The sequence below is a fragment of the Callionymus lyra genome, chromosome 18, assembly GCF_982586985.1.
Source record: "Callionymus lyra chromosome 18, fCalLyr1.hap1.1, whole genome shotgun sequence".
Lineage (NCBI taxonomy): Eukaryota > Metazoa > Chordata > Actinopteri > Syngnathiformes > Callionymidae > Callionymus > Callionymus lyra.
In genome coordinates, this window is record NC_141835.1 from 6210477 (window position 1) to 6227905 (window position 17429).

General features: G+C 37.5%; 1 protein-coding gene across 4 annotated transcripts in view; it reads right to left on the minus strand.

Annotated features, from left to right (window-relative positions):
- stxbp5b (syntaxin binding protein 5b (tomosyn)) overlaps window positions 1–17429 on the minus strand; it is a 48118-nt gene that overhangs the window by 19962 nt on the left and 10727 nt on the right. For all 4 annotated transcript variants that reach the window (XM_087780632.1, XM_087780634.1, XM_087780633.1 and 1 more), the window contains exons 3-11: window positions 15648–15729; window positions 15471–15571; window positions 14468–14602; window positions 11601–11664; window positions 8960–9043; window positions 8761–8884; window positions 5581–5659; window positions 2983–3137; window positions 558–630 (exon numbers count right to left, since the gene is read on the minus strand). In XM_087780632.1, the coding sequence (XP_087636758.1) occupies window positions 558–630; window positions 2983–3137; window positions 5581–5659; window positions 8761–8884; window positions 8960–9043; window positions 11601–11664; window positions 14468–14602; window positions 15471–15571; window positions 15648–15729 (897 nt within the window). The remainder of the gene's footprint in view (window positions 1–557; window positions 631–2982; window positions 3138–5580; window positions 5660–8760; window positions 8885–8959; window positions 9044–11600; window positions 11665–14467; window positions 14603–15470; window positions 15572–15647; window positions 15730–17429) is intronic.

Consider the following 17429-nt stretch of genomic DNA (forward strand, 5'->3'; position numbering starts at 1 on the left):
GGGTTTAGGTTTAAATAAAATAAAAACGTCTTTGAAGGTTTTTAAATAATGAGATGAGAAGGTTAAGAAAAGAGGGATGAGAAAAAAGGTGTGCAGATAAAAAAAAACAGGGGAACAAAATGAGGAAGCTTAAAGGAAAAAGTATTTGATGTATCCATCCATCCATCCATCCATCCATCCATCCATCCATCCATCCATCCATCATACCTGACAGCACAAAGCAATACAATAATTAAAGAAGAGAAAAAACAATTCTTTCTAAACTGGTTCAACTGGGACCCGAGTGGAAGAAGAACCACATCTGTGGGTCTCTGAGCTCGGCTGAGCGGCTTCAGAGGCGACGACAGAACGTGGCAGCTGTTGTGTTTTTTTATTCATCAGTGGAGTCGCAGACGACTGCGAGACATTTCTCTGACTTGCAATTATTCCGGACAAATATTTGAATTGCAAATGCTCTCGTGGCTGCCAACAACGAGGGCTCTGTGAGTCGCTGCGCTGGCATGAATATGTTGAGTCTTGCAGGAGTGAATATTCAGACTTCGGGAAGGTGGATTTACCCGATCTGACCCAGGTCTATGACGACCAGATCCCTCTCCAGGAGAACCACCACGGCGTACGGCTCCTGGAAGTCTGCATCAGGACGAGAAAGAGAAATGTGAGTGTTGTAGAAAAAACAAAAAAAAACATCGTAGATCATCACATAACCTTCTAATGTCTATTGTTAATGTCTGGCGGTTAAAAGCACTCACAAGTCCCATAATTCACTACAACAGTTGACACTCTTGAGCCACTTTTTCAAATAACAACTGGATTCCTGGTTACAGAAAGGCATTGATCCTGTAGTATAAAAAATGTATACAACATTTAATTGATATCTTCTCATAATCTATTTGTTTATACTAACAAGTCCCATAATGCACTACAACAGTTGACACTCTTGAGCCACTTTTTCAAATCACAACTGAATTCCTGGTCAGAGAAAATGCGTGATCCTGTAGCACAAAAACATGTGTACAGCATTTAACTGATATTATCTCATAATCTATTTGTTTGTACTACCAAGTCCCATAATGCACTACAACAGTTGACACTTTTGAACTACTTTCTCAAATCAAAAATGTATTCCTGGTTACAGAAAGGCATTGATCCTGTAGTATAAAAAATGTATACAACATTTAATTGATATCTTCTCATAATCTATTTGTTTATACTAACAAGTCCCATAATTCACTACAACAGTTGACACTCTTGAGCCACTTTTTCAAATCACAACTGAATTCCTGGTCAGAGAAAATGCGTGATCCTGTAGCACAAAAACATGTGAACCTCATTTAACTGATATCATCTCATAATCTATTCGTTTGTACTACCAAGTCCCATAATGCACTACAACAGTTGACACTTTTGAACTACTTTCTCAAATCAAAAATGTATTCCTGGTTACAGGAAGGCATTGATCCTGTAGTATAAAAAATGTATACAACATTTAATTGATATCTTCTCATAATCTATTTGTTTATACTAACAAGTCCCATAATGCACTACAACAGTTGACACTCTTGAGCCACTTTTTCAAATCACAACTGAATTCCTGGTCAGAGAAAATGCGTGATCCTGTAGCACAAAAACATGTGTACAGCATTTAACTGATATCATCTCATAATCTATTTGTTTGTACTACCAATTCCCATAATGCAATACAACAGTTGACACTTTTGAACTACTTTCTCAAATCAAAAATGTATTCCTGGTTACAGAAAGGCATTGATCCTGTTGTATAAAAAATGTATACAACATTTAATTGATATCTTCTCATAATCTATTTGTTTATACTAACAAGTCCCATAATGCACTACAACAGTTGACACTCTTGAGCCACTTTTTCAAATCACAACTGAATTCCTGGTCAGAGAAAATGCGTGATCCTGTAGCACAAAAACACGTGTACAGCATTTAACTGATATTATCTCATAATCTATTTGTTTGTACTACCAAGTCCCATAATGCACTACAACAGTTGACACTTTTGAACTACTTTCTCAAATCAAAAATGTATTCCTGGTTACAGAAAGGCATTGATCCTGTAGTATAAAAAATGTATACAGCATTTAATTGATATCTTCTCATAATCTATTTGTTTATACTAAAAAGTCCCATAATGCACTACAACAGTTGACACTCTTGAGCCACTTTTTCAAATCACAACTGAATTCCTGGTCAGAGAAAATGCTTGCTCCTGTAGCACAAAAACATGTGTACAGCTTTTAACTGATATCATCTCATAATCTATTTGTTTATACTAACAAGTCCCATAATGCACTACAACAGTTGACACTTTTGAACTACTTTCTCAAATCAAAAATGTATTCCTGGTTACAGAAAGGCATTGATCCTGTAGTATAAAAAATGTATACAACATTTAATTTATATCTTCTCATAATCTATTTGTTTATACTAACAAGTCCCATAATGCACTACAACAGTTGACACTTTTAAACTACTTTCTCAACTCAAAACTGGATTCCTGGTCCCAGAAAATGCCTAATCCATTAGTTTATGGACATTTCATTAATATGATCCTCAAAATAACTTTATATATACTACCAAGTCCCATAATCCACTGCAACAGTTGACACTCTTGAGCCACTTTCTGAATTAAAAACAGAATTCTTGGACAGAGAAAATGCCTAATCCTATAATATAAATGTACATGAACAAAATTTTAATTGACATAATCTCATAATTACTTTTTTTATACTACCAAGTCCCATAATGTATAACAACAATTGACACTCCTGAGCCACTGTCTCACATCGAAAACTGAATTCCTGGTCGAGGAAAATGCTTGCTCCTGTAGTATAAATACTTATTATTACTTTGTTTATACTACCAAGTCCCATAATACACTACAACAGTTGAAACGAGTACTTGAGGATGTTTGGAAACAGTTTACAGGGAGAACTAGAGAGGATTGTAACTCACCGTTTGGATACGGAGTTTCACACAGTGTTAGAAAGTCCACGATGGGGAAGTCCATCTCCAGGACGGCCGTGCTCTTGCCGTGCATGACGGTCAGACAGGCTCTCCGGCCCACCGTGTCGTAGGACAGACCCCCGGAGAAGACCATGAACGCGTCCCTGGGAGTCACGTTTGAAAGTGAAATGTTACATAGAAAGATATTCGACAAAACTTTTTGACATTTACTCGTGTTTAAGATAAGAAAGATATATTCAAGTCAAACATTAGATTAGTACCTTTCAGTAAGTTAATGATAGTTTGTTAAATACATAGTTTTATTTCAGTGGCTTTTAAAGCTGATGTTTGGATATATTTTGGTTTGAAAACAAATGAAAGCAGTTACGACTGAGGACGAGAGGATACAGTGACTCCAGCAGCTTTTAAAGATGATGTTTGGACATATTTTGGTTTGAAAACAAATGAAAGCAGTTACAACTGAGGACGAGAGGATACAGTGACTCTAGCAGCTTTTAAAGCTGATGTTTGGATATATTTTGGTTTGAAAAAAATTGAAAGCAGTTACAACTGAGGACGAGAGGATACAGTGACTCCAGCAGCTTTTAATGCTGATGTTTGGATATATTTTGGTTAAAAAACATATGAGAGCAGTTACAACTGAGGACGAGAGGATACAGTGACTCTAGCAGCTTTTAAAGCTGATGTTTGGATATATTTTGGTTTGAAAAAAATTGAAAGCAGTTACAACTGAGGACGAGAGGATACAGTGACTCTAGCAGCTTTTAAAGCTGATGTTTGGACATATTTTGGTTTGAAAACAAATGAAAGCAGTTACAACTGAGGACGAGAGGATACAGTGACTCCAGCAGCTTTTAAAGCTGATGTTTGGACATATTTTGGTTTAAAAACAAATGAAAGCAGTTACAACTGAGGACGAGAGGATACAGTGACTCCAGCAGCTTTTAAAGCTGATGTTTGGACATATTTTGGTTTGAAAACAAATGAAAGCAGTTACGACTGAGGACGAGAGGATACAGTGACTCCAGCAGCTTTTAAAGCTGATGTTTGGACATATTTTGGTTTGAAAACAAATGAAAGCAGTTACAACTGAGGACGAGAGGATACAGTGACTCCAGCAGCTTTTAAAGCTGACGTTTTGACATATTTTGGTTTCAAAACAAATGAAAGCAGTTACAACTGAGGACGAGAGGATACAGTGACTCCAGCAGCTTTTAAAGCTGATGTTTGGACATATTTTGGTTTCAAAACAATTGAAAGCAGTTACAACTGAGGACGAGAGGATACAGTGACTCCAGCAGCTTTTAAAGCTGATGTTTGGACATATTTTGGTTTGAAAACAAATGAAAGCAGTTACGACTGAGGACGAGAGGATACAGTGACTCCAGCAGCTTTTAAAGCTGATGTTTGGACATATTTTGGTTTGAAAACAAATGAAAGCAGTTACGACTGAGGACGAGAGGATACAGTGACTCCAGCAGCTTTTAAAGCTGATGTTTGGACATATTTTGGTTTGAAAACAAATGAAAGCAGTTACGACTGAGGACGAGAGGATACAGTGACTCCAGCAGCTTTTAAAGCTGACGTTTTGACATATTTTGGTTTCAAAACAATTGAAAGCAGTTACAACTGAGGACGAGAGGATACAGTGACTCCAGCAGCTTTTAAAGCTGACGTTTGGACATATTTTGGTTTCAAAACAATTGAAAGCAGTTACAACTGAGGACGAGAGGATACAGTGACTCCAGCAGCTTTTAAAGCTGATGTTTGGACATATTTTGGTTTCAAAACAATTGAAAGCAGTTACAACTGAGGACGAGAGGATACAGTGACTCCAGCAGCTTTTAAAGCTGATGTTTGGACATATTTTGGTTTCAAAACAATTGAAAGCAGTTACAACTGAGGACGAGAGGATACAGTGACTCCAGCAGCTTTTAAAGCTGATGTTTGGACATATTTTGGTTTGAAAACAAATAAAAGCAGTTACAACTGAGGACGAGAGGATACAGTTTCTCCAGCAGCTTTTAAAGCTGATGTTTGGACATATTTTGGTTTGAAAACAAATAAAAGCAGTTACAACTGAGGACGAGAGGATACAGTGACTCCAGCAGCTTTTAAAGCTGATGTTTGGACATATTTTGGTTTGAAAACAAATGAAAGCAGTTACAACTGAGGACGAGAGGATACAGTGACTCCAGCAGCTTTTAAAGCTGATGTTTGGACATATTTTGGTTTGAAAACAAATAAAAGCAGTTACAACTGAGGACGAGAGTCATGTGGTCTGTAAATACTACAACACCAGAGTCAAGTACTCAACAATACTACATATATATCCTTGTTACTACAGTACCACTACTGTACTGTGTACAAACCCCTAGTTTTTTCACGTCTCAATTCTTTTCTAATATACAATCCTTTTTTACTGGCAACAGTTTCACATTCTTTATTCTAAAAATAGCTGCTGTCACCAAACATAACAAAAGGAATCCGAGGCTGAATTGGGATCAGAGGCCCGACAGGAAATGGACAGAACAACAGGAAAGGACGTTTGAAGGTCAGGATAGGTGGAGCTCCAGGGACACTCACCCGGCTCTCGTGGTCTTGTACTCCACCTTCAGAATAGGCTTGCATGGTTCTGGCTTTTTTCCATCTTTAGGCTGCTTTCCTGCAGAAGAAGAAGAAGAACCAGGCGTCAAACCAAGCGCCCTCGGCTCGGATCGGATTTCAAACGGTGTGTGTGTGTAGTACAAGTGTGTGTGTAGTACAAGTGTGTGTGTAGCACAAGTGTGTGTGTAGTACAAGTGTGTGTGTAGCACAAGTGTGTGTGGAGCACAAGTGTGTGTGTAGTACAAGTGTGTGTGTAGCACAAGTGTGTGTGGAGCACAAGTGTGTGTGGAGCACAAGTGTGTGTGTAGCACAAGTGTGTGTGTAGTACAAGTGTGTGTGTAGTAAAAGTGTGTGTGTAGTACAAGTGTGTGTGGAGCACAAGTGTGTGTGTAGTACAAGTGTGTGTGTAGCACAAGTGTGTGTGTAGTACAAGTGTGTGTGTAGTACAAGTGTGTGTGTAGTACAAGTGTGTGTGTAGCACAAGTGTGTGTGGAGCACAAGTGTGTGTGTAGTACAAGTGTGTGTGGAGCACAAGTGTGTGTGGAGCACAAGTGTGTGTGTAGCACAAGTGTGTGTGTAGTACAAGTGTGTGTGTAGTACAAGTGTGTGTGTAGTACAAGTGTGTGTGGAGCACAAGTGTGTGTGTAGTACAAGTGTGTGTGGAGCACAAGTGTGTGTGGAGCACAAGTGTGTGTGTAGTACAAGTGTGTGTGGAGCACAAGTGTGTGTGTAGTACAAGTGTGTGTGGAGCACAAGTGTGTGTGTAGTACAAGTGTGTGTGGAGCACAAGTGTGTGTGGAGTACAAGTGTGTGTGTAGTACAAGTGTGTGTGGAGTACAAGTGTGTGTGTAGTACAAGTGTGTGTGGAGCACAAGTGTGTGTGTAGTACAAGTGTGTGTGTAGTACAAGTGTGTGTGGAGCACAAGTGTGTGTATAGCACAAGTGTGTGTGTAGTACAAGTGTGTGTATAGCACAAGTGTGTGTGTAGCACAAGTGTGTGTGGAGCACAAGTGTGTGTGGAGCACAAGTGTGTGTGTAGTACAAGTGTGTGTGGAGCACAAGTGTGTGTGTAGTACAAGTGTGTGTGTAGTACAAGTGTGTGTGGACCACAAGTGTGTGTGGAGCACAAGTGTGTGTGTAGTACAAGTGTGTGTGGAGCACAAGTGTGTGTGTAGTACAAGTGTGTGTGTAGTACAAGTGTGTGTGGACCACAAGTGTGTGTGGAGCACAAGTGTGTGTGGAGCACAAGTGTGTGTGGAGCACAAGTGTGTGTGGAGCACAAGTGTGTGTGTAGTACAAGTGTGTGTGTAGCACAAGTGTGTGTGTAGTACAAGTGTGTGTGTAGCACAAGTGTGTGTGTAGCACAAGTGTGTGTGGAGCACAAGTGTGTGTGTAGCACAAGTGTGTGTGTAGTACAAGTGTGTGTGTAGCACAAGTGTGTGTGTAGTACAAGTGTGTGTGGAGTACAAGTGTGTGTGGAGCACAAGTGTGTGTGTAGCACAAGTGTGTGTGTAGTACAAGTGTGTGTGTAGTACAAGTGTGTGTGTAGTACAAGTGTGTGTGTAGTACAAGTGTGTGTGTAGCACAAGTGTGTGTGTAGTACAAGTGTGTGTGTAGTACAAGTGTGTGTGTAGCACAAGTGTGTGTGTAGCACAAGTGTGTGTGGAGCACAAGTGTGTGTGTAGTACAAGTGTGTGTAGTACAAGTGTGTGTGTAGCACAAGTGTGTGTGTAGTACAAGTGTGTGTGTAGTACAAGTGTGTGTGTAGTACAAGTGTGTGTGTAGTACAAGTGTGTGTGGAGCACAAGTGTGTGTGTAGTAAAAGTGTGTGTGGAGCACAAGTGTGTGTGTAGCACAAGTGTGTGTGTAGTACAAGTGTGTGTGGAGCACAAGTGTGTGTGTAGCACAAGTGTGTGTGTAGTACAAGTGTGTGTGGAGCACAAGTGTGTGTGGAGCACAAGTGTGTGTGTAGCACAAGTGTGTGTGTAGCACAAGTGTGTGTGTAGTACAAGTGTGTGTGTAGCACAAGTGTGTGTGTAGCACAAGTGTGTGTGTAGTACAAGTGTGTGTGGAGCACAAGTGTGTGTGTAGCACAAGTGTGTGTGTAGCACAAGTGTGTGTGTAGCACAAGTGTGTGTGTAGCACAAGTGTGTGTGTAGTACAAGTGTGTGTGTAGCACAAGTGTGTGTGGAGCACAAGTGTGTGTGTAGCACAAGTGTGTGTGGAGCACAAGTGTGTGTGTAGTACAAGTGTGTGTGTAGCACAAGTGTGTGTGTAGTACAAGTGTGTGTGTAGCACAAGTGTGTGTGGAGCACAAGTGTGTGTGTAGCACAAGTGTGTGTGTAGTACAAGTGTGTGTGGACCACAAGTGTGTGTGTAGTACAAGTGTGTGTGTAGTACAAGTGTGTGTGTAGTACAAGTGTGTGTGTAGCACAAGTGTGTGTGTAGCACAAGTGTGTGTGTAGTACAAGTGTGTGTGTAGTACAAGTGTGTGTGTAGCACAAGTGTGTGTGTAGTACAAGTGTGTGTGTAGCACAAGTGTGTGTGTAGTACAAGTGTGTGTGTAGTACAAGTGTGTGTGTAGCACAAGTGTGTGTGTGTAGTACAAGTGTGTGTGTAGTACAAGTGTGTGTGTAGTACAAGTGTGTGTGTAGTACAAGTGTGTGTGTAGCACAAGTGTGTGTGTAGTACAAGTGTGTGTGTAGTACAAGTGTGTGTGTAGTACAAGTGTGTGTGTAGCACAAGTGTGTGTGTAGTACAAGTGTGTGTGTAGCACAAGTGTGTGTGTAGCACAAGTGTGTGTGTAGTACAAGTGTGTGTGGAGCACAAGTGTGTGTGTAGTACAAGTGTGTGTGTAGTACAAGTGTGTGTGTAGTACAAGTGTGTGTGTAGTACAAGTGTGTGTGTAGTACAAGTGTGTGTGTAGCACAAGTGTGTGTGGAGCACAAGTGTGTGTGGAGCACAAGTGTGTGTGGAGCACAAGTGTGTGTGTAGTACAAGTGTGTGTGGAGCACAAGTGTGTGTGTAGTACAAGTGTGTGTGGAGCACAAGTGTGTGTGTAGTACAAGTGTGTGTGGAGCACAAGTGTGTGTGTAGTACAAGTGTGTGTGTAGTACAAGTGTGTGTGTAGTACAAGTGTGTGTACACAACAGCTCCTACCATGTGGCGTGATGATCTGCGCAGGCTTGGCTGGAGCTCGTACGTTCCATGTGGTCAGAGAGCCGTCGGAGTGGCTGCAAACAAACTGCTTCCCCTCGTGGTGCCAGGACACCGAGTGGATCGCCTGCAGACACATACGGCTCAGGACACGTAATATCACAGTAATACACGCTTTGATCAAATACTTCGACCGCTTTACCTCGTCGTAGTTGTAGCGGGAGTCGGCTTTTTTGGACTTCAAGTCCCACAAGACCACGACCCCACACTCGAACCCAATCAGAAGCTGAAGACGGGAATGAAATTAATAGTTTGATTACAGTTGAAAATTGTTTGATTACAGTTGAAAATTGTTTGATTAAAGTTGAAAATTGTTTGATTAAAGTTGAAATTGTTTGATTTTAGTTGAAAATTGTTTGATTTTAGTTGAAAATTGTTTGATTATAGTTGAAAATTGTTTGATTATAGTTGAAAATTGTTTGATTAAAGTTGAAAATTGTTTGATTTTAGTTGAAAATTGTTTGATTAAAGTTGAAAATTGTTTGATTTTAGTTGAAAATTGTTTGATTTTAGTTGAAAATTGTTTGATTATAGTTGAAAATTGTTTAATTAAAGTTGAAAATTGTTTGATTAAAGTTGAAAATTGTTTGATTCTAGTTGAAAATTGTTTGATTAAAGTTGAAAATTGTTTGATTAAAGTTGAAAATTGTTTGATTAAAGTTGAAAATTGTTTGATTTTAGTTGAAAATTGTTTGATTATAGTTGAAAATTGTTTGATTACAGTTGAAAATTGTTTGATTATAGTTAAAAATTGTTTGATTATAGTTGAAAATTGTTTGATTATAGTTGAAAATTGTTTGATTATAGTTGAAAATTGTTTGATTTCAGTTGAAAATTGTTTGATTACAGTTGAAAATTGTTTGATTATAGTTGAAAATTGTTTGATTATAGTTGAAATTGTTTGATTGAAGTTGAAATTGTTTGATTTAAGTTGAAAATTGTTTGATTATAGTTGAAAATTGTTTGATTTTAGTTGAAAATTGTTTGATTATAGTTGAAAATTGTTTGATTACAGTTGAAAATTGTTTGATTATAGTTGAAAATTGTTTGATTATAGTTAAAATTGTTCGATTATAGTTAAAATTGTTTGATTACAGTTGAAAATGTATTGATTATAGTTGAAAATTGTTTGATTATAGTTGAAAATTGTTTGATTATAGTTGAAAATTGTTTGATTTCAGTTGAAAATTGTTTGATTTCAGTTGAAAATTGTTTGATTACAGTTGAAAATTGTTTGATTATAGTTGAAAATTGTTTGATTATAGTTGAAAATTGTTTGATTATAGTTGAAAATTGTTTGATTTCAGTTGAAAATTGTTTGATTTCAGTTGAAAATTGTTTGATTATTGTTGAAAATTGTTTGATTATAGTTGAAAATTGTTTGATTATAGTTGAAAATTGTTTGATTAAAGTTGAAAATTGTTTGATTTTAGTTGAAAATTGTTTGATTATAGTTGAAAATTGTTTGATTATAGTTGAAAATTGTTTGATTATAGTTGAAAATTGTTTGATTATAGTTAAAATTGTTTGATTACAGTTGAAAATTGTTTGATTATAGTTGAAAATTGTTTGATTATAGTTAAAATTGTTCGATTATAGTTAAAATTGTTTGATTACAGTTGAAAATGTATTGATTATAGTTGAAAATGTATTGATTATAGTTGAAAATTGTTTGATTATAGTTGAAAATTGTTTGATTATAGTTGAAAATTGTTTGATTTCAGTTGAAAATTGTTTGATTTCAGTTGAAAATTGTTTGATTATTGTTGAAAATTGTTTGATTATAGTTGAAAATTGTTTGATTATAGTTGAAAATTGTTTGATTAAAGTTGAAAATTGTTTGATTTTAGTTGAAAATTGTTTGATTATAGTTGAAAATTGTTTGATTATAGTTGAAAATTGTTTGATTATAGTTGAAAATTGTTTGATTATAGTTAAAATTGTTCGATTATAGTTAAAATTGTTTGATTACAGTTGAAAATGTATTGATTATAGTTGAAAATGTATTGATTATAGTTGAAAATTGTTTGATTATAGTTGAAAATTGTTTGATTATAGTTGAAAATTGTTTGATTATAGTTGAAAATTGTTTGATTACAGTTGAAAATGTATTGATTATAGTTGAAAATGTATTGATTATAGTTGAAAATGTATTGATTATAGTTGAAAATAGTTTGATTATAGTTGAAAATTGTTTGATTATAGTTGAAAATTGTTTGATTCTAGTTAAAATTGTTTGATTTTAGTTGAAAATTGTTTGATTAAAGTTGAAAATTGTTTGATTAAAGTTGAAAATTGTTTGATTATAGTTGAAAATTGTTTGATTAAAGTTGAAAATTGTTTGATTATAGTTGAAAATAGTTTGATTATAGTTGAAAATAGTTTGATTATAGTTGAAAATAGTTTGATTATAGTTGAAAATTGTTTGATTATAGTTGAAAATTGTTTGATTATAGTTGAAAATTGTTTGATTAAAGTTGAAAATTGTTTGATTAAAGTTGAAAATTGTTTGATTATAGTTGAAAATTGTTTGATTCTAGTTGAACATTTTTGATTACAGTTGAAAATTGTTTGATTTCAGTTGAAAATTGTTTGATTTTAGTTGAAAATTGTTTGATTATAGTTGAAAATTGTTTGATTAAAGTTGAAAATTGTTTGATTATAGTTGAAAAATTGTTCTAAATCCATAACTAAATTAAATATCATTAAAAAAAAAGTGAATCAAACCCTAAAATGTGTTTGTCAACCTGATGTTTTAAATCAATAACGACTACAACACTTACCTTCCCTTCATCCATGGGGTTGTCACTGATGTGAACCACTGGCCCCGGATGTGTCTTGGTGGATCTGGAATCAACAACAGTTCTTAACATGGATCAACAAGAGGTCAAGGTGGTGGTTTGGGGGTCACACGAGTGGAGCCGGCATCTCCGCGGGAGCCGTGAAGGCCTGAAGAAAGTGTTTCTGAGGATGCGATCGCTGCTGATGAGTCGATACGCTCGGAGATAATGCAGCGAATAAAAGGACTTGAACGTCGGCCCGGCGTGTAATTACACCGCGATAAAGACTTTAAACCTGCACACGGTACAGTATTATAACAGATACTTCAGTACGTGGACCATTACAGGATATACTATCATTGGGAAAACATCAATCATCATGTTCTGAGCTGACTCGCCTGCACAAGATACAGTAAATACAAGTCTGGACTGTTCTATTGAAACAAGATTTACTTTCATTTACATCACTATAGTAACTGTGGTATTAATCCTATTCAGCTTTATTCTACTGGGGGTCTAATGTTAGGGGAATGTCACAATGGAAGATCAGAGAAGCAGATTTGTGGCCCATTATTTAACATGGAAGTATAACAAAAAGCAGGCTGAGTATTTGGACGCTGCAACCTCACAATTAGCACCTGAAACAAAAGATCAATCTTCTGGGGGTCTAATGTAAGGGGAAAGTTAGGTTACGTTAGGTAGAACTTTATTGATCGAAATGATTGATTGAAATTGTGTTTTTTCTAACTAGACACAGCAATACAGCAATTATTCATAAAAATAAAAATAAAAATAAGAACAAGATGAAATATATTAAAATGTAAAGATCTAATGTTAGGGGAATATCAAAATGGCGGATCAGAGAAGCAGAATTGTAGTATAAACAAAGCAAGAAATATGATGACACCATGTCTCTCTTAGCGTTTTAAAATAGTAGGTCAATCTTCTGGGGGTCTAATGTAAGGGGAAAGTTAGGTTAGGTTAGGTAGAACTTTATTGATCGAAATGATTGATTGAAATTGTGTTTTTTCCAATAAGTCACAGCAATACAGCAATTATTCATAAACATGAAAATAAAAACGAGATGTAATATATTAAAATGTAAAGATCTAATGTAAGGGGAAAGTCAAAATGGCGTATCAGAAAAGCAGCATTTTGGTATAAAAAAAGCAAGAAATACGACGACGGCATCTCTCTCTTAGCGTTTCAAATAGACGGTCAATCTTCTGGCGGTCTAATGTTAGGGGAATGTCAAAATGGTGAATCAGAGAAGCAAAATAGTGGTATAAACAAAGCAGGAATTATTTGGAAGCCATCATCTCACAATTGTATTCTACAATAGTAGGTCAATCTTCTGGGGGTCTAATGCTAGGGGAATATCAAAATGGAAAATCACATAAGCAGATTTGTGGCCCATTATACGTGGAATAATAATAAAATCAGGAAATATTTGGACGCTGCCACCTCACAATTAGCATTGAAAAAAGTAGGTTAAATCTTGTGAGGGTCTAATGTGAGGGGAATGTTAAAATGGCGGATCAGAGACAAAGCAGGAAATATTCGGACGCTGCCATCTCACAATTGTATTCCACAATAGTAGTAAGTAAGTAAGTAAGTAATTTTTATTTGTATAGCGCTTTTCCAGACCAGGTAGTCAATCTTCTGGGGGTCTAATGTTAAGGGAATATCAAAATGGAATATCAGAGAAGCAGATTTGTGGCCCATTATACGTGGAATAATAATAAAAGCAGGTAATATTAGGACGCTGCCATCACACAATTAGCATCGGAAAAAAGTAGGTCAATCTTCTGAGGGTCTAATGTTAGGGGAATGTCAAAATGGCGGAGCAGAGAAGCAGAATAGTGGTATAAACAAAGCAGGAAATATTTGGACGCTGTCATCTCACAATTGTATTCTACAATAGTAGGTCTATCTTCTGGGGGTCTAATGTTAGGGGAATATAGAAATGGAATATCAGAGAAGCAGATTTGTGGCCCATTATACGTGGAATAATAATAAAAGCAGGGAATATTAGGACGCTGCCACCTCACAATTGGCATCGGAAAAAAGTAGGTCAATCTTCTGAGGGTCTAATGTTAGGGGAATGTCAAAATGGCGGAGCAGAGAAGCAGAATAGTGGTATAAACAAAGCAGGAAATATTTGGATGCCGCCATCTCACAATTGTATTCTACAATAGTAGGTCTATCTTCTGGGGGTCTAATGTTAGGGGAATATAGAAATGGAATATCAGAGAAGCAGATTTGTGGCCCATTATACGTGGAATAATAATAAAAGCAGGAAATATTCGGACGCTGCCATCACACAATTAGCATCGGAAAAAAGTAGGTAAATCTACTGAGGGTCTAATGTGAGGGGAATGTCAAAATGGCGGAGCAGAGAAGCAGAATAGTGGTATAAACAAAGCAGGAAATATTTGGACGCTGTCATCTCACAATTGTATTCTACAATAATAGGTCAATCTTCTGGGGGTCTAATTTTAGGGAGAAGTCAAAATGGTGGCTAAGAGAAGCAGAATTCTTGCCGTCTATTTCACATAGAATAATAAACAAAGCACACATATCATTAGCAGGCTTTTGTCAGCTGATGCATCACTTCTTTGAGTAAAGAACTGCTTCTTTACTGCCTCGTGATAAAGTCACCATTTACGAAGATCATCTCTTTAGAGGAGGCTCTTGTTTCTCCGTCAAACAAGTCTCAATAGGACGGTCAGTCCGCCCGGACACTGAGCTTTGTCCGGCATTACGAGCGCACAGTGAAGCTCACATTCTTCTCACAGCTAACCACTGTATTAAGACGGTAAAAGTCACGGCAGCGATGGGGGCTCGAGGGGCAGCAGCGTTGGACTCACAGTTCGATGGCTTTGTTCCACATGATGACGTAGCCTGAGAGAGTGAAGCACTCCACGTTGACGATGTGGATGTTCCCTCGTTCCGTGCCGATGTACAGCCATTTGCTCTGGAAGGGCAGGTGGCAGTAGGTGATTCTGAGGGAGGAGAGACCGTCAGTGACGCCCGGGAGGAAGAAGCAGCCAAAGATTTCATCAGGCGCTCGTGTCACGCTTTATATATAGAGCCAGGAGGTGAATCACAGCAAATACCAGTGGAGGAGGAACGACCCACTCTTTGAACACCTCAAAACTTGATTCAAAACTACTGCTAGTTAATGTTATCTTAGGGTCAAGTTGACCCGAAGGCCTGAAAACAAATTTGTTTGTGGTATCCCTTGTGTTGTCTCTGGGTCAAGGTGAACGACCTCCATAAATACATTTTTTGTTAACAATTTATTATTGTTCGATAACAGATGATGAAGTGTTTTTAAATCAAAATTTCAGCTAAAGATTATTTATTACAGCTAAAAAAAAATATTGCAGTTTGAAATAGTTTGATTATAGTTGAAAATTGTTGGATTAAAGTTGAAAATTGTTTGATTTTATTTGAAAATTGTTTGATTTTATTTGAAAATTGTTTGATTATAGTTGAAAATTGTTTGATTATAGTTGAAAATTGTTTGTTTATAGTTGAAAATTGTTTGATTTTATTTGAAAATTGTTGGATTATAGTTGAAAATTGTTTAATTAAAGTTGAAAATTGTTTGTTTATAGTTGAAAATTGTTTGAATATAGTTGAAAATTGTTTGATTTCAGTTAAAAATTGTTTGATTACAGTTGAAAATTGTTTTATTTTAGTTGAAAATTGTTTGATTTTAGTTGAAAATTGTTGGATTATAGTTGAAAATTGTTTGATTATAGTTGAAAAGTGAACAATGAAACGGCAAAATAAAAAATAAGCATAAAATCAATACAATTATTATTTCCCTTAAACTAATACTTGTAACTTTTAGCTCAGGCTGACCTTTCTCTGTTGAACTTCAGAGAGTGGAGGACGGCAGGGATCTTCTGCCTCAGGTTCCACAGGTGGATGCTGTCGTCCGCTAAGGCGCTCACTAGTGCCCCCTGCAGGAAGCACACGGGGTGAGTGAGGCGTGTGCAAACACACACTAGGAAGGCGAGGACTGAAGACCAAACAGACCTCATTGATCAGGAACTGCAGCTGGATAACAGCCGCGCCGCTCTCGTGTTGACAGTAGCACTCCACGCCTGCACGACCGAAGCTTAGCGAGGAGCGGGTCAGGAAAATACTTGTGTAGGGATCATGGTGTTAAGAGTCAGGAGATGGTTCGGATCAGGAGAAGGATTGACCTCATAGACACGCATAGCACAAATAAAAGTGTCTTCAGATGTTTCTTGAAGGAGTCAGTAGATCATCAAACACAGATGTTTCTTGAAGGAGTCAGTAGATCATCAAACACAGATGTTTCTTGAAGGAGTCAGTAGATCATCAAACACAGATGTTTCTTGAAGGAGTCAGTAGATCATCAAACACAGATGTTTCTTGAAGGAGTCAGTAGATCATCAAACACAGATGTTTCTTGAAGGAGTCAGTAGATCATCAAACACAGATGTTTCTTGAAGGAGTCATTAGATCATCAAACACAGATGTTTCTTGAAGGAGTCAGTAGATCATCAAACACAGATGTTTCTTGAAGGAGTCAGTAGATCATCAAACACAGATGTTTCTTGAAGGAGTCAGTAGATCATCAAACACAGATGTTTCTTGAAGGAGTCAGTAGATCATCAAACACAGATGTTTCTTGAAGGAGTCAGTAGATCATCAAACACAGATGTTTCTTGAAGGAGTCAGTAGATCATCAAACACAGATGTTTCTTGAAGGAGTCAGTAGATCATCAAACACAGATGTTTCTTGAAGGAGTCAGTAGATCATCAAACACAGATGTTTCTTGAAGGAGTCAGTAGATCATCAAACACAGATATTTCTTGAAGGAGTCAGTAGATCATCAAACACACATGTTTCGTAAAGGAGTCAGTAGATCATCAAACACAGAGATGGTTCCAAAGCTTAGGAGCAACAGTCTGGAAGGATTTCTCTCCTCTGGTCCGGAAGTTCAGGAACCATCAGTAGATTCTGATCCACAGACCTCAGAGCCCGAGCTGGGGTGTAAGTCTGGATCAGAATCTACTGATGGAAGGTCTGACCATGACTAGATCTGAAAGTAAGAACCAGAATTTTAAAATGATCCTGAAAGAAACTGGCAGCCAGTGAAGAGTTTCAAGGATCGGAGAAATGTGAGTTCTTCTACTAGAGCGGCTCAGAATTCTGGCTGCAGAGTTTTGTATGAACTACAGACGAGACACATCCTTCTTGTTTGGACACAAAAATAAACTGTTACAATAGTCTACTCGAGAAGACACAAACACATGGATAATAAGCTCCAGATCGTGTTGTGACATAATTTTCCTGAGTTTAGAGATGTTTCTCAGGCGCAGTAAAAGACAAAAACTGTCTCTGATAACAAAACCTCCAGGAGGACACACCTGAGCTGGACTAAGATCAAACAAGAGGCTCAAACAAACCAAGGAGGGGCGTCGGCAGCCGGACAGCCGGCGTCGACGCTGAACTCCGGTTCACCCGCGACCTTTCCGGACAGTTCTAGCTCTTGGCAAGTTCTGCGCAAGATTTGTGGGAATTATTCATGTAAAGCCATTAAGTCCGTTTCGTCGCCCGAGGACGTCCCGGGACAAGAATAGACCAGGGATGGGAAAAAGCAAAAAGGGATATTATGCAGTGACACACGATAATATCACTTTTTCACCTGCAGCGTCTACAACAAGAGCCTGATGCTGACTCGTAGTTCGTGGTGCGAACATGGAGGGAAAGCAAGCCAGCGGATTGTATTATTTAAAATTAGAAGCTAAATGTAAGGATAAATTGTCAAAATATGGATTAAAATA